This window comes from Solanum pennellii, chromosome 9 (assembly GCF_001406875.1).
Source record: "Solanum pennellii chromosome 9, SPENNV200".
Taxonomy (NCBI): domain Eukaryota; kingdom Viridiplantae; phylum Streptophyta; class Magnoliopsida; order Solanales; family Solanaceae; genus Solanum; species Solanum pennellii.
Window position 1 is genome coordinate 47,426,349 of NC_028645.1, and position 25,927 is coordinate 47,452,275.

Here is a 25,927-nt window from a genome sequence, read left to right on the forward strand (position 1 = left end):
TATGACATACGTACAAATCTCTATTTGACCATCATTCTAATGACCTAAATTTATTTAGTATATATACATATATATATATATATATATATATATATATATATGACATACGTACAAATCTCTATTTGACCATCATTCTAATGACCTAAATTTATTTAGAACTAATATTTGATATCATATTTTTGTCTGTATAACATTTTACTTATCACAATGTTGACATTTACTATAGAATTTCATTTTTTTTAAAAAAAATTGCCTATTTATGATAGGCTTACACAAATATTAGTTTACTAATAATATTTTGTCAAAGATATATCACTTATAATGATAAAAAAAAATTAAAAATTTATGGTAATCATTATTATTTTTTTGTACATACTAAATTTCAAGTATGAATATTAGAAAGAAAAACTGTACTTAAATAGTGTTCATAATTTATGGTCATAACCTCAAAAGGAAAGGCTAATGATAACCTTTCTGTATTCATATGTTTTCCCCATTTTGTTGGATTTGTTTATAATAAAGAATGAAGTAAAAACAATACTATTAAGGAAATGCCAATTTCTTCCCATATTTAATCTTTGAATGTATTTTTAAATAATTCAATGGTATATGATTATTTTGTTCTCAAAAAACATGATAATGTATGACAATTTGTCATATGTTCTTTCAATTATAATTATCTGCTAAAGCTGTAATTCAGTAATATTAGTTCTATACAACATCGTATTCTATATATATGATACACACATTCAAGACATTTGCCCTGAAACTACTTTACTAAATGAAGAAAAATCAAACATATTAAAATGTAGGATAGAAATCACGTACATCACTAAATATATGCCTCCCTAGAAATTTTCCTCTACAGTTTTCATCTTAATTAAACTTCTTTCAAGGACAAATATTTGCAAGGACAAGATACTTTATGTTTCGATTTAGAGACATCATATACAAACTGTGAGACGAACAACATACCATAGATGTTATTCGAAGATAATCTTTAGATACTTGGTTTAAAACATATTTTTCACAACCTGAAACCACGGGTCATGAATCATAATACGGGTCGTTGAGTGGACTTTTCAAATGATTTTAGGAAATCGTTGAGCGGACTTTTCAAATGATTTTAGGAAAACATAACTACTTTATCTACTGCTTAGCATTTAAAAATATATTCTACAGATTACTGATGGAACCACCGGCATACATATATGTCTATCAGAAAGAACTTCATAAAATCAACATTTAACCTACTTTCTTTGATAGATATTTACGGTTTGTATATGCCCTCATGGAACCAGCTGTATTTTTTTTCCTTCAAGATTGTTTTAGGACTTCTACCAATCATTTATCTCTAAAATTGTGCAACTTTATCCTATCCTTGGTGGGATTAAGGGGAAAGTAGTCGACTTTACCTCCCAATTAACTCCCAAGACTTAGACCACAAATTCAATAGGTTCTAAGTTCTCCCTGGGAAGAAACTATGGTTTTTTATGCTTTCAGTTCATGCATTTAAGCTAGGGTATTCAATTCTTGACATGTGAAGTTTTCTCATTGAATTCTAAGTCAAAGCTCATTTCTTCAATAATGATCTATAGAGTTAAGATTTCATATAAATAGCATGATTTTTATTATATATAAGTTCATCCTGATGGATAGTCTTTGATATCATGTTGTTACTTATAATTTAATTATTTTCATAGTTATTCTTGATGACTGGTAGATTTGCATGAACTAAAGGTCTCTTTAGTTCAATAATCAGTGTCCTTGATTCCTATGTTTTTCCTATTTTAATTATATATTGATGATTGCGGCAATGAAGGAAAATTGATAAGGCAATAATTGATGTCTAAAAGAATAACCAAAGATGCAAAAAAGAAGTGTGAACCACACATCCTCGATCGCTATATAAGAAGGGTGAGTCACAAAAGAAACCTCAGACCCACTAAGTTGGCAGTGCTATAATTCAACCCTCAAGGTCAATAGCCAAAGTGAGACACGAATGTATCCGCCGAAAAACATAACGTGAAGTGAATGGATGGGCCAAATCTGACAGTGCTGGAAGCCAAAATGATGGCTCAAAGGGCAATATGAGGTTGTAATTAGTGTGGCACCATAGTAACAAAAGAGAAATCAAATGGGATCACTTAGTAAGACTCAAACACATAAAACCTAAATAAAGAAAATTATGAGCCGAAGAAATATGGGTGAGTCAATGAATTTTGTTGGAAAACTTGGTTAACTTCGTCGAAGGGGAAACAGATATAATTTTTGGACAAAATTTTGGGAAACAATAAATAGCCTAGTGGAGAGAGAAAGTGCGTGTAGAAAAATTAAGAGAAATAGTCTGAACATTCTAGAGAACACTTTCATTGTTGGAGTTTTCAATATTTTGAACTTGAATTTGAGAAATTGGGGTCCAATCTAAAGTAGTTTTCTATTAAATACTCAATTCCATTTTAACCATGGAAAATTCCTCGCGAGGTATTATCTACTTAGACTTTCCAATGTGGGACAACAATCCCAAACTATTAGTGTGTTAATATGGGGTTGGGTGTTGATTTAATCTAGTGGGTTTGTTGAATTGCTTTGTTTTATGACTTTAATCATACATTTGACTTATTGTCGAGTTTTTCATTCATGAATTTAGGTGAAAAATTAACTCTAATTTTGATGTAATAGTGCTCGAAAGAGACTAATATAAGTGGGTAATTTTCTCTATAACAGTGGTTTAAGTTACTTTATTGCAGATCTATATTTTTTGGTTGTTTGAATGACATATAGATGAAATCAAAAGGTGATTCTATGCAAGGATGCATTGAGATCGAATGAATATTAGCATCAATTATGATAACCTAGCTTAGTTGTGATTAATTAATTGTAATGATCAATTCTACAATACCCTCCATACCCCTAGAGTCATTTAGTTTTGTTAATCATAGATTGTTTCAATATTCTTAATTTAGTTTCTTAATAAGTGTTGTTGAAGTTGACGAATTTCTCCACCAATTTGTTATTTAAATTCCATTAGAATTAATTTCTTATTATTTATGTAATTAATTTCTTAACCGTATATCATTCCTTTTGTCATTCGACCCCGAATTATAGTTGTATGTTTTTATTGACAATGACTGCTCACTCCCTGATTAGTTTTAAAGAGTGATCTGAGCGTTATCAAAAATGTTGTCACTGCTGGAGGATGGTAGTTAGGAAATTAGTTGAAGATGTAATTTGTGTAATAATTTATTTTGTAGTTGAATAGTCTTACACTTGGATTTTCTGTTGTGATCTCTTGATAGATATAACAATGCATACACAACATGGTAACAAATTTATTTTCCATGGGCAAGACAATGATGTTAGAAGAGAAGAAGAGAAGGTGTATCACACCACCAATGAGTGATGTTTTTTATAATCAACGATGGAGCTTCCATTTCAAGTGTCTACGATCGTGCAATAGTATAGTAACTCAACCAAGGGTTGGGGTCGTGTCCTAAGGGTGTGGTTGTGAGAATTTGTAAGAGAATTAGAATATCTTTGTTATTAGTCGTAGTTAAATACATTTTTGATTAAAGACATTTTAAATCAAGGGTTGACACAAGCGTAAATTAAAAATTGGGGTTTGTCACTAGTAAGCAAAAATTGCAAAAGTAAACAAAGAATTATAAATAATGAGAGGGGATTCATGGGATGTGACACGAATACAGGTTAAGCTAAATTTTTGGGTGCATGATTTTGATAGGAGATTTATAGAATAATTGTGACTAGGCTAATCTATAAGGGGTATAAGCTCTCTCTCGAGCAACTTATCCCGTTACGAATTGATTCCTCTAGGACACCCACTTGTCGCATGAAGACCAGCATACGCCTTAAACGACTCACTCCCTCGAGCTGAGTGTGTGGGAATAAGACTTGGGTTCACTCTCACGATCTGAACAACATGCCGACCCACTCCCACCGGCCAGCAATCTAGTAGTTTTAGTTTTGTGACCTTTCTCTTAAAAAAGTCGAAAACACATAAATAACTTGTATTTGCAACTAAAAATTAATCAAATTCATCAAAAACTACTAAATTAAATCACCATTAATCTATCAGAAAGCAAGACCTAACAACAATCTTGAGTCATATTCGCTAAGTCATACCCCAAGAATTGGGGTTTTTAGCAAACATGTATAAGAGATAGAAATTTATACTAAATTGATCTTGAATCCAATTGGGTATGAAGATTTAAGTCTTGAAATAGGTCCAAGAATGAAGAATCAAAGAGACCCAAGTCCGAATCTTGAAGATGAAACTCTCCTCTTCTTTAAGTCTTCAAAATCCTCTTAAACTTATAGCAAAAGTATGTCAAAGTATCTATTCTAGAAAAAAATTATAATAATTGTCCGACTATTAAAACTACAATTCTAACTAGTATTTATAGTTTTTACATATTTGTGCTGCAACGGATTGTTTGGCGGCATTATTCAGAATCATTGATCAACTCGGTGATTCGCCCATTGCTAGAGTCCATTGCTATCTCGTACCTGCCTTTAGCATTTTCGTGCTTTGGATCATTAGGCGACATGGTACTGCTCTACGGAACTACTCGGAAATGCACCGATTGCTACTTTTTATCAAAAATTTAATCATTTCTTTCAGCGCTTAGCACACTAGAAGAAAAGGCGACGTAAGCCCCTTCAGTTACTCACCAATTGGACTCGGTTATCCTTAATCTATCATTTCTTTATTTTTCAGCCTCTTTGTCCTTTTTTGCGACATAGTGCTCATGCTTCCTTCAAACTTCAAATACCTCAAACTTAAGGGTTTTCATCCGATATTGAGTTAAAAGAAGCAATTGAAGACACTATTTCTATTAATATATAGCCCTAATGAGTCAAATTTGTGTACTCATCAACACCCCCAACTTAAACTTTTGCTTGTCCTCAAGTGAAACTCAAGTTAAGTAGTTCAACAAGAATGTCTCGAATAGCTACACAAATGATTCAATCATGAATGTGCACAACAAGACTCAAATTACTCATGCAAAGATCAATTGTGGACTCATATATTCAAGTTGTGACACACCATTATTAGAGATTCTCAGGATCACGGTACTTGCTTCAAATGCAAGTTCAAGCTCAACAAAAGAATTTGAATGCCCTCACACAAATTATGGTTCCATTTTCACACACAAAGGTATAATTAATTAAAGTTCCAGAATCATATTCGACGCTAACTCTTACAAAAAGGAACACAATGCATGCTTTCGCTCATAGGTTTGCCCGTATTTTCATCAAAAAGGTCTTTTTTAAGGATTATAATGGCGTTGAGTGAAAAGGTATGGTTATTTAGGCTCAGTGACTATCATCCTCATGAATTGTGGTGCTCACAACACTTCCGTTCCTTTTCCTTCATCATTCTCTTTAGTGCTCATAAGTCATCTTATTATTCACTTCCCATGGATTGCTTTGAAACCCTATTTCTTTTGGACTTTACTCCATAACTTCCTTTTTCATTCTTTTCTTCTCTTTTTTATATGGAGGGTTTACATTTTTTCGCAACACCATGGGTTAAGGGAGACTTTCCTTACACTTCTTTGACTTTTCTTTTTTCTTTCTACACACCCCTAACTTAGGATTTTGCCTAAGTTGGATATTTCAATCAAACTAATAATCATGAGGATTAAGGTAGATGGATCAAGAAAGGTCTAATCTTCATCAAGTTTCTTCCAAATAAGGTTAGGGTTCAAGGGGTGTTCAAGAGGGGTTCACACACTCACAAGGGTGGTCATTAAATAGGTATATGTCAAATTGGTTCACACTCTTTAAAAATGCCTAAGATCATTTAAAGAGAAAACATCACTTCATGAACTTGCTAACGGTGGCAAATTCTAGGTGTTGTCATGCATGCTTCAAGGTAAGCTTATCACACTAGACATCGACACTTAAGTCAAACAAGACTCCACACTTTTGCTAGTTTGCAACAGTCATCGCAAGAGAATCAATTTGATACATGGCTAGTCACAACGAGATGAAAAGAGTTCACATATTGTCTATGCAACTTCATTTAGCCTCATTGTATCCGTACTTTCATGTTCGTTTGGTTGCAAGCACTATTTAAGTCATCGGTATTGATCTAAACCGAGTCTCAAATTTTCTAATGAACAGACACATTTAAGTGCATACATGAGGTGGAGATTTGTGAAAGAATTAAAATTTTTCTGAGGGTTAAAATAATTTCACAATTAAAACCAAAAAGGGAGCCATAAGCTCAATCATCCACAAAAAGTAGTGTAAATTTTTACAGAATAGACCAAATATATACACACACAAATATCAACACAAAATGTGTGGGCGTCACCCCACCAGAATTAAAATGTTTTGTCCTCAAATGCAAATAACCAACTATCCAAGGGTCAAATTAGAGAAAGCCAGAGGGGAAGTTAGAGAATAATCCTGGATAATCAGCTGCTCCATCTAGTCGGCTAAATTCGTAACAATATTCTATACGTTACAGAAATAACCATAACTTTTTACATAGACTGTGGATTGACAGAAATTTTGTGGGGTTAGAAAGAATATTCAAATATCTTTAATTTAATAGGTCATGGATCACGTAACTCTTTACATTTAAAGTGATATAGTCATTTGAAGTTAACTCAACTAGAATCTTACATCAAAACTTAATCGATAAGGATACTTCACGATACTTATTAAGATCTCATCAAGAAATTAAATTTCTCAAAATATATCGATAGATTAGCAAAAGAAACTCATGATTGGTGTGTAGGTGAATAAGCTGAACTCTATGGAAGCTTATATACCTCAAAGAATTAGCAAAATCTTGAATTTCTTGAACGAAAGCTTGAAACTTTAGAAAATTTCTCCTGAATCATTTCTCTAAAACCCTCAACGCTTTTGGGGATGAATGAAAGTTATTCTAATCAACATAAAATCCTAAAACCTTTCTAAAAATGCCTAAATCTAATTGGGTAAGGAAAAGACTAAAATACCCCTCATATTTTTGAGTAACTTTTCTTAATTGGAATTTTGGACCTCAAACGGGCATAGCACCCTCATAGCAACTCTAAATACATTTGGCATATTATTGCACACCGAACTCATCTTTTCACCTGAGTTATGTTTGTTTGAAGTTGACCTAAAACTCATAACTTAAGCACAACTTGTAAAATTTCAGACTCTCTATTTCCAATTTTGTTCTTTTTGTTGAAATTTGGTAGAATCTTATTACTTTTTTCTTTTTAGTCTAAAATTATTTTATAGTATTTCATTTCCTTTCAAGTCTAGCATTTACATTAATTGCAAAATATTTAGTTTTATTTTAGTTTAGTATCTAGAAGGATTCTTCTTAATTATTTATAAATATGGATGTACTCTTCTATTTAAAACAATGCAAGAATCAATACAATGAGTTATCATTCAGCCTCTCTTTAATTTCTCTTTCTAGTTTCTTCCATTCCATAATCGCTATCAAAGCCTTACATCAATCTTAATGGATCTATGAGTTCGTTGAAGAAGAACTTTCAATAAATTTTAATTCATATTTGTTTTCCACTCATTTTGAACCCGTGATGTTATTTTTGATGCAAACCAATTTTAGCCGTGCTTTTATTTTTAATGCAGGGCTACTTATAATCAAATTTTAATCTATATTATTTTAAACCTATATTTCAAACAATAACAAGCAATACTCTTTCTTCTAATGCCCCACAAACCTTCAATGGTGAGGATTGTCGAATTTGGGCAGTTAAGATGATGTCTTATGTTGAGGCTTCTGATTTTGTGGGAAGTTGTAATGGCAGACCAACACATACACAAACACACCGAAAAAGTATTTGATGCTTAAATCAAACTTCACTCAGAAGCGAAAATTAAAAAAACACAACGTTAAAATTATAATTCATTATTCATTTGCAGATTCAATTTTCTCCAAAATCATTAGATGTGAAACAATAAAATGAACTTTGAAAAAACATAAGAAGGAGTACCGAATAAGTGAACTAGGCAGAAAAAATCTAATTCTGAATTTGAAAAGAGACTTTTAATCTCTTAGGATGCAAAAGGGTGAGATTATCACTAATTATTCTGATGGAATTTCTGTTATTGTCAACCGAATCAGGTTGTTCGGTGTGGATTTTAAAGACAATAGAATAGTTGAAAAGATTCATCTAACTATTTACCAGTGATTTCATTTTAAAATCTCTGTTTTGGAATAGTCTAAAGATATATCTACAATCTCTGTTGTTGAATTAATCAGTACTCTTCAAGCACAAGAACAAAGATGAGCTTTCACACAAGATAAAATTGTTGAAGGTATCTTTTATGCAAACTACCAAAAAAGAAAAGTTGATTATTCTCCTTACAAATATTGCAAAAAGAAAATACATTTGGAAAAATTCTTTTGGTGGATGCATTATGTGGAAGTTGCAAACAAGCATGTCATGTTACGAAAGTGTGCAAGTTCAAAGTCACTCAAGATAGGTAAAAGATATTTTTGAAGAATATTTAAGTGTTCAAACTCAACTTAGATACACCAACTTGAGTTTGGGGGGTGGGGGGAGGGGGGAATGTTGAAATTTTCTAGAATCTTTTTACTTTTTCTTTTTAGTCTAAAATTATTTTTATAGTATTTAATTTACATTATGTTCTAGGGTTTACATTAATTGCAAAATATTTAGTTTTATTTTATTTAGTATCTAGAAGGATTCTTCTTTAAGAAGGATCATCCTTAATTATATATACTACCTTAAAAGTATGAACTCCGTAACTTCAATGTTAAATTACTATAATACACCCAATTGGAAAGACTTAGATAAAAAGACACGATAAACACCTTTTCAGGTTATCCTTTGTTGTCTATAAACAGAGGGGGTTTCTCACACTTTAAACTATAAATTTTGTAAGTTTTCGTTTCTACATAAAATGAGAAAGATTGTGAGAGTTGTTCGATTATGCAATTACAATATTTTTTTATGGGTAAATAAGATAAATCAATAAAAGTGAATGGCAAAAGGAAAACGCAATAACCCAATATCAAGCGAGAACAATATCGTGATAATTAATATGCACTCATTTTCATAACCATAAAATATACTTTTGCCACAACTTCTTCATGACAAGAAGTTCAATGATTTTCCATGCACAAACTACAACTTGGTGTTAAGAATTTGAAAATTCTCGAACTGTTGAAGAAAAATTATTTGAGCAAAAACTTGTTTAAAGAATCCAAACTACATTTAATAAGTTTTCTTTCATTTTTAATTTATTTGTTATTTATTTTTATTTAGTCTAATAGAGAATGTTATTTTTTTCATGGGGGTGAAAAAACATCTTTAAGAGCACAATGTTAAAAGACATTTTTATATACTATACATATGATCCTTAATTTAAATGTTTTCTTTATTTTTTATAATTTCATATTAAATTAAATTAAGAATAATCTATATTTATCTTCTTCTTTTTTATTCATACCACATTAAAAGAATGAATTAATAACTTAAATGTAATTTATTATATACCATCAACTTAAAACACCAAATGTAGTATATAATCTATATTTTATATTGTAGTATATTTATTTGTCTATATTATATTAAAGGTACACAACTTTTCACATTGAAGGCTTGTGACATTTTCGTAGAGTTGTAACTTTTCTGATGAGTTGTGACATTTTTGAAGGGATGTGACTATTCTATAGGGTTGCGACTCTGAACAGTTGTGACTTATGCTAATGGTTTTGACTTTTTTAAGATTTATGACTTTTCCGAAAAGTTATGACTATTCCGATGAGTATTAACCATTCTGAATGGTTTTAACTTTAGGGTCGTGACTTCTTTTATATAAGGCACCACGAGCATTTTTTCATACACTACACTTTTTTGTCGGTAAAAAGAGGGTCTTCATCAAAATTTTAAACTACATTTTAAAAAAATTATTATTATTTCATTCTTTAAACACACAATTTAGTATATATTCTATATTTTTTATGATAAGAAACAATATGCACATACTAATAGTACACATTTTTAAATATAAACGGAGGGGGGGGGGGGTTTCTCACATTTTTGAACAATGATTTTTTATGTTTTCTATTGTTTTCTTCGTAACACATCAAGTTTGATTTACAAACGTTGACAATCTCAAAGTTCAGTTAAATTAGAAACAGTTCATAACATGAATGTTAAATTAATTTAATACTAGAGCTAAAACATCTAATTTAGTATATATTGTATATTTGATAATAATATTTAATTATATTACTTCATCCATCCGTTTAAAAAAGAATGACCTCCTTTCAATTTTAGTATGTTTAAAAAAGAATGACCTCTTTCTTTTTTTTGGTAACATTGTAAAATCAGCTATCCACGTGCCATGTTTAAGACCACAAGATCAAAGGAAAATTTTATACATTTAAGCGAACTTAAATTTAGGATCGTACGATACAAAAGTCTTTTTTATATTATTAAACTCCGTGCCAAGTCAAACCAGATCATTCTTTATGAAACAGAGGGAGTATATTACATCAAAAGTACGAACACCTACAAAACAATAATAACAAAGCAATTTACTAGGGGAGAGGGATTTAAAATTTTATAAGAAATTTTAAGAGTGACGAATTTTTTATTTAGAAATATTATATTCATATTATTTTATACATATTGTTGTATGCAAGAACCAATATAAATGTCACGACCGGAGTCGACACCCCAGACGAGACCGGCTTCGTTGACCTCTCAGAGGTCGTAGACAAGCCTACTTATATCATTCTTACTTCGTCTAGGTTAATTTTAGCGGAAAATAAGAAACTTTTTGTTTCTTAACATGCTTACTAAACATTCTACTAAATACGTAATTGTTCACCATTAACCATCTAACGTTAAGATCATCAAATGAAAGAAACAGTTTATTATAACGATAAAGATGTACTTGCCAAAATGGCACCAGTACAATGTCTGAACAAAAACGGGAAAGAAACGCTAGTGGAACATACTCCACTAGATCAATCCTACAACTAAGCTAGAACGTAAATGGGCAAGTATCCTCGAAAGCATGAGAGCCTACCAATTCCGGATGAATGCTCGACGTCTGGATAACTGCAGCGTTGATCCTGTAGCTCTAGCGTCCACTTGTGCCTGCACCTAAAAGTTTAGAGTTGTATAGGATTAGTACACACTTGTACTAAGTATGGGTATATGCAAGCACACGCTAAGGACATGCATGAGTAAGAATAGCTCTTTCCTAGCAACTTGATTATAGCAGGTCAAGTCATTGAACTTGCCAAATTGAGATTAGGAAAGTGAGTGACATTTCCAAATTTGGATTAGGAAAGTTTATGAGCTTTCAAAATTTGGATTAGAAAATTTATGCCATGAGAGTAACATGCATCATCATACTTAACATTTTGCACGCAACACGCAACAGCGTACACATAGCACATATCATAATTCCTTTAACACATAACGATGTTCATATCATTCATTCGTATGCCATGAGACCTTGGAATCATGGACTTGACATTAAGACTACCCAAAAATGAGGGCTCAATATATGTGACCTCAACTAGGGAGTCTGCTTCGTTCATTCATACGTACTTCATTTCATTTCATTCATGGGCCAGTGTAAACACCATTTATACCTAGGATGTAGTTTAATACTTTCATCGGGTTCGTTGTGCAATGACCAAGATGACCTAATGTCATTACTTGAATCTAACTCACCCCTTGATTATCCTATCCTATCATCTTTGGTATCATTCTTTTCATTATGTGCGTCATTTGAGGCTGCCTCATTTATTCATTGGGAACTTTAACTTTAACTGACATAGATCATGTGAGAATCATGAAATTCAGTGTCATGAAACCCCACACCGAAAAGAGGTGGAATTATTGACCAAAGTGACCCAAAACATGCTAGCGTATATGGGAATTGAACCCCGCCAGATCCCTATATTGGCAGTATAGGTTCGAAGACTAGGAGATATAAGGATACCTATACCCGGCATGCCGAACAGTCTCATCTCGTGAGAGTTATGTGAACATCCGCCCTTCCCGAAAGAAGGCATCACCACTCATAGTTAGTCTATCGGTGCTCAGTATAAAGTTCCATTACATTTAACTCATACGTCATGGAAGATGGCTTCTAGTATGAGGACATTATAGCTCAATAGATGATTTCTCATCACATCATTAGTATTAAGTGTGTTAATCTCAATACTTTTATTAGAGCGTTCATTGAAACTGGTCTCTTCATTAACTTTACACTCTCATAGGTGAGTACGTTTTGGTAAAATTTACTTAGGCTCATTTGAGATTGCTCTCATATTTTACATCAGCCTCATATCATGTTGTCACCACATTCATTAACATTAGCACATTTGCTCTTAATAATTACCCACCCCATTTTAGGTGAATGTTCATTTCATCATATGCCAATGCACTTGGAAATTTAGTGTGTTTCACACTCTTACTTAACCCTTCTAGGGTTTCATCATTTCATTGTTCATTTCATCATTTCTTTGTTCATTTCATCATTTCTTTGTTCATTTCATCATTTCATTGTTCATTTCATTATGTGTCAATGCACTTGGCCATTTAGTGTGTTTTACCCTCTTACTTAACCTTTCTAGGGTTACATCATTTCATTACATACATCTTAGGTTCACTTATTTTTAAACGTATGCTACACTTATGGGTCTATACATACAAGCCATGAGGCTTCATTCGTCGCTCTTTTAAGTGATTCATATCTTCCTAAGATTATGTAGTACAAGACTTATGCATCTTGTATGTATGCCAAGATCTCGATTTCGATCTAAGTAGGCGGCATTATTCTTGAATATTTAATTCACGTATAACTTATGTATCAATAAAGAATTTGGGCAAGGGAACCCGGTTTAAAATCCCTTGGACAACACTTTACATTTTTATTTTTATTTAATTCAAGTCCACGTGACATTGGGACCCTAGATTGAGCCCCAACATCACCATTTCCTTTTTAGTTCTATCATTTGAAAATTATCTTTCTTGCCCGAGGGGTTGTGGGATCGAACCACCAAAGCCCCTTTTATTTTTTTTTATATATTTCTCCTTGTCTATTTCGAGTTTACTATGAGGTTGTGGGATCAAACCCCCACAGCCTCACTTTATTTTTCTTTTATTCTCCTCCTTAAATCTACCTAAGAGGTCGTGGGTTCGATTTCCACACGCCTCCCCCTTTGTTTTTCTTTTATTCTCCTCCGTAAAATCTGCCTAAGAGGTCGTGGGTTCTATTACCACAAGCCTCCCCCTTTATTTTTCTTTTATTCACCTCCTTAATATTCCTAAGAGGTCGTGGGTTCTTTTCCCACACACCTCCCCCTTTAGTTCTCTTTTATTCTCCTCCTTAATCTGCCTAAGAGGTCGTGGCTTCGATTTCCACACGCCTCCCCTTTATTTTTCTTTTATTCTCCTCCTTAAAGTGATTGAGAGGTGGTGGATTCGAATCCTACTCCTCTCATTTCTTATTTTTTTTTATTTTAGGTTACATTTTCCAGCCAATACCATGGTTCGAATCCCCTTCACCACATTTCTTTTTACTTCTTTATTATCATGTTTTTTAACATGGTGAGGTCACATGTTCAATCCTCCGTGATCTCACTTGTTTTATTTCACTTTTTTTCAACATTTTGAACCCTCTTTGCTGACCGAAATTTATCACTAGAAGCTGGAAATTTTCTTTTAATTTTTCAGCATCCTTTCATCAAGTTACACCTTAGTTCTTAGGGGAATTTCGTAGAGCATTTAGAACGTTTTAGGTGTGTTTTCATGGATTAGTTTAGACAAGAGATTATATCTAAATTAAATCAGCCACATTCAACTCATATGAACATCACATTTACATCAACATGTGTACATGAAATATAAAGAACTATCATGCCATTTCAAGTCCTAAACCATGAACAATAGCCACGACAACACACACATACAGACGTAATTATATTTTCTGAAACATCAACATAGGTCACATAATTCCAAACATACATATAAACACATAATCATCATGAAAACACGTTTCATCCCTAGTTTTCTACCAGCAAACATAACCAACCTATGATTCAATGGGAGCTAGTGACAGGGACATGGAACGGGGAACAATCCTAGTTTTTGAAATAGATTCGTCTGAACCTTAGGGGTTCTCTTGGGAAAGGGAACAAGAGGGAATAGAACCCATATCTTTTTGACGTTCAAACCTCGACTTGCTGCCCAAAGAACTCCTCCAAACACCCGCCAACACCAAACTCGACGGAAAACCTTCTCTTTGCCTACGTGATTGATTAACGTTTGTTTTTCTTATTTATTTCGTGTGAGTTCTTCAAGTGTGAAGAACTTTGGTTTACCTACTGTTTTTGGATTTATTTTGGCAGAGAAAACGTGAATGAGAGTGATAGAGACGTGCGAGAGAGATGAGCGTGGGAGAGAAGTGTTTTCTTAGGCTTAGGAATCTAGTTTAGGACATAGTTAAATAAGGTTTTATTTAATTATTAAAAATCTTACTTTATTTTATTTTAAATCAGCTAATAACTAATAAATATAAATTAATACATTAATTTATTAACTTAAATTAAAAATAATTTAATTCATTGCTTCCACCTATATTCGAACCCGGGTGGAGCAAGACTTCACTTCAAGAGCCCAATTTCGGCCCTCTCTTTCAAAAATGCCCCTACCCTTATTAAATAAATAATTACATATATATTTAGGGTAATTACGATACTACCCTTAGCCTGAAAAAAGACCATTTTACCCCTAGACCCTCCAAACCTAAGATTTCATCTTTTTATGTCTGGTAAAGACTCCTTCGAGTAAATCTTCATATTCGAGAGTCCTACATGGTTGGATCCAACCTTTCCTAGCTCAACTAACTCCCCAAGTTAGTTGGCTATGATGTAGCAAGGGTTCCGAGGTCTGGTTCTATGCGCATCAATCCGTGTGAACCCTGGTCTAATCATAGGCATTCTTGACACATTAAGCATTTCTTATCTTATCCATTTTTAGGGTTGTTACAACAAAGAGTTATCATTCATTCTCTTTTTAATTTTTCTTTCTATAGTTTCTTCCATTTCATAACAATTTTTGGAACTCAAGGTGCCATATCTAGTGAGCTGATCTTAGTACTAAAAAATTTGAAATTACTTGATAAAATGTTATACTCACAATAAAAGATTATTCGAGTCTTAATTTAAAAAATTTATGGGGTGTTACAAACCCTTATATTTATTTCAAGTATTTAGTTTTTCCATTATTAGTCAGGTAGAGGTAGATGGGGTTTGTTCAAAAAAAGACATCTTAGTAGAGGCTTTCTTAGTAAGATAGAAGTTTAGCTTCTTTTTTCCCCCAGATATTCTATGTAGTATTTTGGATTTAATAAATTATTCAAATTCAGCTTCCACATCAATTACTTTTAATTTTTGCTAATATATTTTCTTAATTCATGACAGTCACAGATCATGGTTTAGATTTGGTTTTATTGTGGCTCTAAACTACATATTATTAGTAGAGGTTAATCTCAGATCGTGACAATTGCAGTGTTGAACTAAAAATCATGTACTGCAGAAAAATGTGTTAATCTAGCTTTCTTCAATATGTCAGAAAATATAAAGTACAGAGTTAACAAAAAAGAAGAGAAAATTTTTTTTAAACACATAAAGAAAGTAAGAAAAACAAAATTATGTGTAATTATAATGAAATTTATTACCATTTACTGAAAATTCTACCCCCGTCCCATTTTATGTGAGAAAGTTTGACTCGGGAAGAAGGTTAAGAATGAAAGAAATATATTTTAAAACTTGTGGTCCAAAATGAATGATAGAAATTTATGTGACGGTAAGATATTTTAACAAAGGTAAAATAGACATTTTATAATTAAATCGTTATTCGCTTTATCCATTTTACGTGACTTAATTTTATTTTTAGTCTATTCTAAAAAGAGTGATATATTTCTAAATTAAATAACTATTTAACTATAACCCTTAATGAAAGTGGAAATAGAGGAAATAAGGAGTATAAATATTTGAGTCACCCATTTTCTTATTAATATATCCATTTGTGTTTCGAGTTTGTCCTATGAGGAAGGTTATGAGTTATTTGAAGCCGTTAGATGGTGAGCACTAAAATGAACGGTTGAGATTGATTAAAGAAATCCAAAGGTATACTATAAATATATGTTTGTGTAGGGAGCATTTGATACTCATGTTTGAGTTGTGGTTTAAGTAGATTTTGGTGTTGATTGTTTGGCATGGAAGGTGGAGATAGAGAGGGAAATCGTTATGATTTACCATATAACTTTTCTTTTTATCAACAATTTCCAGCTCCATTAACAGACATAAATAGGTTGTTATGGAGTAATCAAAATGTTTTTACTCATCAACATGCAGGTGGTTACTATGATGGTACAAGTGGATATAATAGTAATTTTCCTGAGCAAAGCTTAAAAAATAATGTTAACATAGAAGAAAATGGTGCTCAGTGCTGGAATAACCAAGAGCAAAAGAAAACGGGAAAAAAGGCAAAAGAAGTGACTATGTTAGTCAAGGGTCAGTGGACGGAAGAGGAAGACAGGTACATATATTTATATATGTGTGTGTGTGTTGATTGTGAAAGAAATTAAACTCAACTTTATAATTAATTTGTTGAAATATATTATATACATATAAAGGAATTTGATGAAGTTGGTGAAGCAGTTTGGATTGAAGAGATGGGCTCAGATAGCTGAGAATATGGTGGGTAGAGCAGGAAAACAGTGTCGTGAGAGATGGCATAACCATTTGCGACCAGATATCAAGGTTTTTCTTCTTCTAATTCATATATAATTCTTTAATTTCACTAGTGAAGCTCAGTATTAATTAAGAATTTGTTTCAGAAAGAGACGTGGAGTGAAGAAGAAGAAGTGATGCTAGTGGAAGCGCATAAGCAAATTGGAAATAAATGGGCAGAAATTGGTAAAAGAATTCCTGGAAGGACAGAGAATGCAATTAAGAATCATTGGAATGCAACTAAAAGAAGGCAAATTTCACGGAGGAATAAGTTGAAAAAAGAGGAAAGGTCGAATGTTCTTCAAGATTATATTAGAAACAAGTACTTCAGTGATGATATGAGTATTAGTAGTAGTAGTAGTACTACTCCTCCAACAAATGATAATAATAACATGAAAAATCCCTGTCCCTATCTCTATCCCTATTCTGATGATGATGACGACACTCCATCTTTGCTCACTAATCAAACATATGATGATGAAATGAACTTCATGCAAAAATTGTTTGGAAATAATTCATTGGATGGTGCAAATATGACCACTCAACATCAACTTTTTCTTCATCAGGCCGAATATGATCAAGCTGCTTCATCTTCATTTTCATCAGGAAGAAACAAAGACATGGTTTTATCTTCTAGCTACCCCGACCAACAAACCTCCACCAACAAATTCTTTTAATTAGTGTCATGATATATATATTACCAACCAGTTGTTAGTTTTCGTTTTTTTAATTTATGCTTGCTAGCTTGCCTTTATAGCTTTAATCATCATGACTTCTCTTGTTACTATCTTAATTCTGTCGGTCTATAGACTATAAAGTTGCTTCCTTTTTTAATCAGATTATGTATGTTGTCATGTTGCTGGTTTTTAGTTGAATGGCATTAATATCTAAAAAACAACCCGTTGGGTTTATGTTATTTTCTAAATAAGTATGTATATGACGTATAACGCTAACTAACTAATGTTTATGCATTCATCATATCACTTCCTACTTTCGACTTACTATCCCAATTTATATTCAATAGAGTTGATTAAACGAAGCAAATCATTTTTTCAATACAAAGTAGATCCGTTAACTTAAAAATCTTACTACAGACAATGTAACACATTCCAAGTTAATTAATACTCCTATAATTATTTTTTCATTCTTCAGCTCATTCAATCCAGCAAATCACATTTCCTCATTAACAACATTTGTAACTTCAACTACCATCACACTACCACTACCTTGTTTGATATTATATTTCAATAGTTTAATTATTATATACTAAAATATGTTGTTATAACACTATATGCACGTTTATATATATTACAAATTCTAAGATTTCCTTGAACAAACACGATATTTTAGAGGGAGAACAGCGACATCACAAATAATTAATTATTAGTTTCTTATATCACTTTCCTCTGTTGCTTAATTTTTCTGTTTAACTTGGGTGAAAGAAAATTAATACCGTCACCACAAAAAATAAGAGATTTTGTAAAATATCTTTTAACACAATGAGGTTTATTAGATAATTTTAGGTAATTATTACTTTTTTTTGTCCATTTTATGTAGTCTCCGCGCTTACTAAAAAATAATACTCCAAAATAATCATTAGCAAATTAAGATATAATTAATACTCAATAACTGTAATATATTTTATTGAGATTAAGGAATAAATAAGAATAAAGTAGTCAAAACTTGTTTTTTTGGTTAATAATTTTATGATGCATGTATTAAAATATACAAATTAGATGTACAACAATAATTCAATTTTATTTTACAGTTCCACTCATATAAATTTAACCCTAAAATGTTATAATATTTAGAAAAAAAGAGAGTAAGTTTTCCAAAATACTCATCGAGAAAAGAGAATCCGGAAAACATAATAAAATGAACTGAATAATCTGATTTTTTTAAAAAAAATTAACTGTTGTGTGTATTTATAGTTATCACATGTTTTTTAATAGTTTTAATGCAAGGGTAACGAATGAATGATTAAGGAAATATCTTGAATAGTTTCACTTGGTCAAAACCTTATTTGTGTAGTTGAAGTGTGAACAAGTCTTAGCTCGTTCTTGATCAGTCAAAGTGTGGATCTACATGATTTTAGGCTTCATTTTTGTTTTATTCCACTTGTTGAGATTAGCGTTTTCTGTAATTTTCTTCATAAAATTCCTCAACAGGTTATTGTTTTTACCTGAACTTTAACTCACAAGTTCACTTGATGAACGTTTTTTAAGTGAAAAAAAATGTGCAAGAGCTAACGAGAAAAAGCTCCAAACGGCTAACATTCCATAGATTGAGCAAGTGTGTTTGGTGTAGAGAGTTTAGCAGATGAAAAAAGATTTCTCTTCCATTGTCTTTTTCTTAAAGATAAAAAAAGACCCTTATTCTATTTGGTGTTTCTCCCACAATTTGCGTACATGATATCAAATAACACTTTGCTTCTCAAAAAAATTAGTCCGGAGCAAAAATGTCTTTTTCTTTTCAAGGAACTCAACAAAAATGAATTGTCACAATAAACATATTGTTTCATGATTTTTAACTACCAAAAAAAATCTTTGTTTGATCTATGGGCTACACAATTATTTTATTTAAAGAAAGGTGGCATCTTCGATTTCACGATTATAAGGGTTATTGTTTATGATTAAATGAATTGTTTTTACTTTGCATATTTTCTATAGAAAAATTATGAATCACAAAATTTTTCTGAACTTATAGAAACATATTGTTTCCTGATTTTTCACTACCAAAAAAAAATCTTTGTTTGATCTATGGGCCACACAATTATTTTATTTAAAGAAAGGTAGCATCTTCTATTTCACGATTTTAAGGGTTATTGTTTACTATTAATGAATTGTTTTTACTTTGCATATTTTCTATAGAAAAATTATGAATCATAAACTTTTTCAGAACTTATAGTGAATTAAATTTTATTTTTTTTCATATCAAATTTAGGTCCATAACTTTAGCTTAAAATTTGTATTGCCCTAATTTGTCATTCAATATAGCTATATCATATACACCAGAAGAATTATTTCGAAGAAACCTACTACCCTAATTTTCTTTTCCATTAAAAATAAATATGATGAACATTTATCGAACAATCAACCTATTTTAGGGTGGTGAAGTTGTGTGTGAAATACGTTTTGTGAGATAGATTCAGCCTTGTGATACAAAGGTTCTAAATCTCAGTCAAATATGATCATATGTAATCCATGGTTAGAAGTATAATGATGGTGAGTGATCGCGAACTCTGTTCCTCTACAATATTTGTTTTAATTTTTATTTTGTTGTAGAGATAGAAACATACTATTGCTCAATAACTAGGTGATATACAATGTCATTTCATGAACGGTCAGTTTTCAATTTACGTTGAGAGTTAAATTTACAAAGACAATTCTGTGATGTTTTTTTAAGTCCGGAGTTTTAAGCAATCACATTAACATAATGACGTTTGAAATTTGTTCAAGCCAATGGGAGGTTGTGTTCAATGACGAATGCGGAGTTTCAAGCTGCTTTTCCAGTATTAGCTCAACATAGGACGACTCAAGACAATAGGGAGGTTATGTTCCTGGTGAAACAAATGTGGGTGTTGATGAGGAAGATACTCAAGAATTTATAGAAGGTATACAAGGTGTTGATGATCATGGGAGTGACACCGATTGAAAAGGCATAGGTTGCCACTTATCAACTTAAGGGTGTTGCTCTAGTTTAGTTCAAACAATGGAAGGAAGAGAGGGTGTTTTATGTAGGTCCTCTCGATTGGAATATTCCTTCACACTCATCTGGGAAAATGTTTGATGGGTATGGATAGTTTCTTTGGGTGTGGTAAAAGTGCTAACTTTTTGAGGGATTGTCCATCTATAAATGATAAGGAAAGGGATGGTAGTAAAGGTCCACCTAGTGATTCTGGGTGAAGTACTCCAACTCAAAACAAGTTTTATGCATTTCAAACTCATCGTTAGGAAGAGGGTTCAGTCGATGTTGTTACCTCTATGTTCAAATTCTTCCATCTTGAGGTTTTTTATTTGCTTGATGGTGGTGCTACCTTGTATTTTGTTAAGCCATATGTGTCTATGTGGTTTAATGTTCTTGCGGATATGTTGTTAGACCATTTGTATGTCTCTACTCCCGTCTCTTTGTCATATATAGTCACTCATGTTGACGTTATATGATATGTTAGATTTCGATGTTATTATTGTTATTGATTGGTTTCATTATTGTTAAGCTTCTATTGATTGTAGAACTCGAGTGGTCAAGTTTCAATTTCCTAATTAGCCCATCCTAGTGTGGAGAAGGAAAATTATATGCCTAAGTGTCAAATTTTTTCATGTCTTCAATACAGAAATATGATTTCGAAGGGTTACCTATACCATTTTCTTCGGGTTAGGGATATGGATTCTGGAACACCTACTCCTGAATCTGTCCCGATTAGCACAAATTATCTTGGCCTATTAGAAATTTTGTGAGTCTTAATGGTTCGGGGTCATTTCCATATTTTTGCTTTTGATGACTTTAATACTTTACTTTAATTTAATCATTTTTCGTCAGCTAGGGCTATATAATATAGGTTTATGTATGACTAAATATTTTCCACATTGATGGTGTATTTACTATGATATTGTACCATATTGAGGTGAGCCTTTGAGACTTAAATTCCACTATCATGATTCATTCATTTTATTTGTTATCTTAGTGTCATGCTATAACCATGTAGTTCTCTTAGAGTATTTCATGATCATTGTAACAATCCGCAAGTACACACTAGAAGTTAGGGCAACCCTTAGGTCGTCATAAGGCGTACTTGACCTGCAATACTCGAAAAGACTAAAGCCTAATCAAGAGCCTAACATGTGTGTCTAAGGGTGGTAACGCTACTTTAAGGTCAAATTATAACGTATATAAGTCATTTAGGTAGTTTTAGAATCAAAGCGTCAAGAAACATCCATGACGTCTTGAAAGTAGTTCAAGAGGTGCTAGTGTGCCTTAGCCTATTTGACTAGGTTTTTAGAGTCGTAATTTCGATGGAATTTGGTAGTAAGGTGTCTAATACGTATTAAAGTTTATTTAGAGTCAAAACATCCGGGTACGAATTCCGAAGGACAAACCAAAAGATCCTTGAGGAGGACCCTTGTATTATGGCTAAAAACTGTCTCGAGACAATAGCCATCGACAGTTGCAGGCTACGAGGCGTGGCCTGATCGACGAGACGTCGCCTGATCGCTGAGGCATTGATGGTCACCGTCGATGGTCACTTAGTAATTTTGGCAAAAGGGTCATTTGACAAATCTCTGATTAAAACGACGGACCTGTAAGACGGTTGGTCCAAAGGTCGATCAATTGACCTACGACCCATAGGTCGGGGTCTCGTAGGTCAAGGTCACTGTTTTGCTGTCAAGTTTTAATTAGTTCTTCAATTAGTTAGTTTATTTAGGGGTTTAATTATTCATTAGGGGGTGGTTAATTAGGTTAGCTAATTAACTATATAACCTACCTAAGTCTAAACCCAACTTATACTCTCAAAATTCCAAAACCCAAATTTCTCTTCCTTCTCTTTTCTTTCACTCTCCCAAAGAAACTCCATAGAAGACCAAGTCAAGGAGGGTTATAGGGCAGCAAGACGGCTATTTTTATCAATCATTCTCCAGCAATTAACAAGGTATGTGATCCTTTGACCTTTGGTATTCTTTTCCACAAAGGGTTCTTCCAAAATTGGTTTTCAAAAAGATGATTTTATATGGATTTCCTCCTAATACGATTTATCTTCTAAATTGATTTGTTTGTGATTTATTAAGTCATTATGATTAGATTATTATGTATATTGATTCAATTATGCTACTTCTCGATGAATTAACCTAGTTTATAAAGTGGGTCATGAATTTGACCAAAATCCCTAACCCTGGGTTATGAACTAGTGATGAACTGGTGGGTAGTGATTTATTTGAGTTAATTATTGTATTAATTACTCTTATATGATGATAATACACCCATTATTGGGTTGAATTGGATTATTGATGGTAAAACCTTTAATACTGGTTGTGAAGGAGATTAGGTAAGTCTTTGTGATCTAAAACCTTTTACTTCAATTATGATTACTTGTAAAAGTGATGAAGTTATATTGAAGTATACCTTATGATAAGATTGATTAGGGTTGGTATTATGTTGAATTCAAATGTCTCTATATATGGCTTGTGAGTTGTTGGCTAAGATGAAATAATATAAGGTTGGGGATGATTTGCCATGTGCCTTATTATGATATGGTGATGTAAATGTGCTAACCTCACATGTATGAATTGTATTGGAAGGAAAATACTCATGCAATTCTCTTCGAGCTATGACTATGACTATAAAAGGGGCAGACTCTATGACCTAAAACTAAGTTATGATTGATAATGAAAGACATTTCAAAAGGGACTCTAACCAGGATGACCTAAAGGGTTTGAATTAGTCTAGGTAGGGGTATGGAACTCTACCTATACATCTCACTAGTTAGCCTTGAGGGAAGTCGTAGAAAGATATATATGTTTATGTGCTTATAAATGTAAAGAATATGTATATTTTGATCTTACATGTTAATGACACTATGTAATATGGCTTTCATTTATGAACGTGTGGTTGGTTTCTATTGCTAAAGCATGATGATGTTAACTCTTAATGATATAGTATGTAAAGTTGGACATTGCTTATAATTCTTGTTGAGTTTACTTGGTTGAGTAAGGTTATGAGACTTTACTTAATTATTGTGCTAGTGGACTTAATGGGAGTGCATGAGTGATGGTCTTGCTTGGATTATGATATTATTAAATCTTATGCATGCCTGTTGATATTATAACTTGATGATAGAGTTGTCTTGATTGTGTGCTCAATTATGTTGATATGCATGTTGACTTGACTAGACTTGGTATTGTTGGTCTTATGATGTACATGGTCTTGACTTAAGGAATATATGTTTATTGACTTGTATTGGTTCTTAAATGTGCATAAGGTATTTCTAAAGTGACTTTGCATGCTTTTGGACAAATTTCCCTTTTTGGCATGATTTCTATGTGTTATGTGCATATGATCTTATACTTAGCACAAGTGATGTGCTAACCCCGTTTCTCCCTTTTCCCCAACATTTTAGGTTCCGGATATTGAGGAGATTGTGATTTGAAGAATACTTGGATTATCATTCTCCAAGTTGGGTAGGTCTATACCACTTCGAGGGCAATACCACTTTCTAGCATTGGATGTTTATTAGTCTTAAAGATACTTTGTTCATACTCTTTTATTTGAGTACTATGATTGTATAGCCTATATGTGGCTTTTATTGTATTGATGTATGGGCTATGCCCAATGGTTATATTCTTGCTTAGATGGTTTCATATTAGGCGTTCGTTTTAAGACTCTGTTATGTATCCTATATATATGTGTGTGTGTGTGTGTGTGTGTGTGTGTGTGCCATAAAAGTAGAAGACTTTGTAATCTTCTTATACGAATGGTCTATATATACTCGATATTAATATATATTATGTGTAAGCGAGAGGTCTAAGTAAACCTCATGAAGTAGTGCAGATGAAAATTTTTAAATTTTCCGCATTTTTAACTTGGGATGTAATGATGAATGCTAAGGGGCTAGTCTTAGTCCCCTTCGAGGACGGCGACGGCGGTTACGTCTAGCGGGTGCTCTCGGGATTTGACAAACTTGGTATCATAGCGTGGGTTTAAAATCCCTAGAAATGATGTCTCATTGAGCCACGCCATTGTAGATTGTTATTAATAATTATGAAACGCACCACACTTAAGAATGAGATATTATATGATGGTTAGAAACTCTCATCTTCTTGTATTCCTAGGACGTGCCCCTAGAGTCTTGTTATGTGCTTTCACCTAAGCCATGTATTGTGGTTATAGGTATGAATACTCGAAGGGAAGTGTGCCACGAAGGGCCGAAGAAGGCACTGCTAATGTGGGGACTAATGACAACCAAGTTCCTCCACAAGAAAACCAAGTGCCTCCCCTTGAAGAAGTTGCTATGAGTGATCAAGTTCAGGTGATTCCTTCACCGATAAGCGATTATGACATAAAAGGGAGGCTTTTCTCAATATGCCCCAAGCCATGACCTCTCAATCCAATGCCGTCACTCCTAAAGTCCAAGCCATGATTGCTCAAGTGAATAGGGAAGTTGGACCCTAAGTGCCTCATCATGTGAACAACATGACTTCTCATTTGAGAGATTTTACTAGAATGAACCCACCTATGTTCTTCGGTTCCAAAGAGGATGAAGACCCTCAAAAATTCCTCGATGAGGTCTACAAGATTCTCTATGCTATGGGTGTGACCTCAATTAAGAAGGCCGAGTTGGCGGCCTATCAACTCAAAGATGAGGGCAAAACTGGGTATGTGCAATGGAGGGATAATAGGGCACTAAGAGGTGGTCTGATGACTTGGGAGAGCTTCAAGAAGTCTTTCTTTGATCGGTTCTTTCCTATAGAGTTGGGGGAAGTTAAGGTGGAAGAATTCATCAACCTTCATCAATGAGGTATGAGTGTACTTGACTATTAGTCTTTGAAATTCACTAAATTGTCCAAGTATGCACCATCCTTGGTGTCTAACCCAAGGGATAAGATGAGTCATTTTCTTAAGGGGGTGTCCAAAGACTTGGTTGAAGAATGTCTTTTAGCTATGTTTCATGATAATATGAATATCTCTCATCTAATGGTTCATACTCAACAAGTGGAAGAGAATAGTCTAAGGAGACAGAGTAGGGAGGCCTAATAGTCTAAGGAGACAGAGTAGGGAGGCCTAGAAGGCAAGGTCTTATGAAGGTGGTTCTTCAAAGGGTAGGCTTGACAATCAAGACAAGCCTAGGTTCAAGAAGAGGTTTTCTAATCAAGTTCCTTACAAATTCCCCAGGGCTCGTGCTGATAGGGTGTCTAACCCTAAGTCTCAAAAAGGATGAGGTACTAGCTCACCTAACAAGAAGACAACTTGCAGAAAGTGTGGCAAGAAGCATTATGTGATTGCTTTGGGTGTGTCAAGAGTGACCACAAGGTTCGGGATTGCCCTAATTTGAAGGGGAAAGACGAAGGTAGTGGACAATCCCAAGATAGTAGTTCTAATGTTGATGCTCCAAAGAAGAATCGCTTTTATGCTCTTCGCTCTAGG

General features: G+C 33.0%; 1 protein-coding gene across 1 annotated transcript in view; it reads left to right on the forward strand.

Annotated features, from left to right (window-relative positions):
- The window catches only part of LOC114074038 (transcription factor MYB64-like), a 35,451-nt gene extending 17,982 nt beyond the window's left edge, over positions 1–17,469 (forward strand). The window contains exons 2-4 of the mRNA XM_027911959.1: positions 16,415–16,598; positions 16,696–16,822; positions 16,900–17,469. Of these exons, the coding sequence (XP_027767760.1) occupies positions 16,415–16,598; positions 16,696–16,822; positions 16,900–17,469 (881 nt within the window). The remainder of the gene's footprint in view (positions 1–16,414; positions 16,599–16,695; positions 16,823–16,899) is intronic.
- The last annotated feature ends 8,458 nt before the right edge of the window (positions 17,470–25,927 follow it).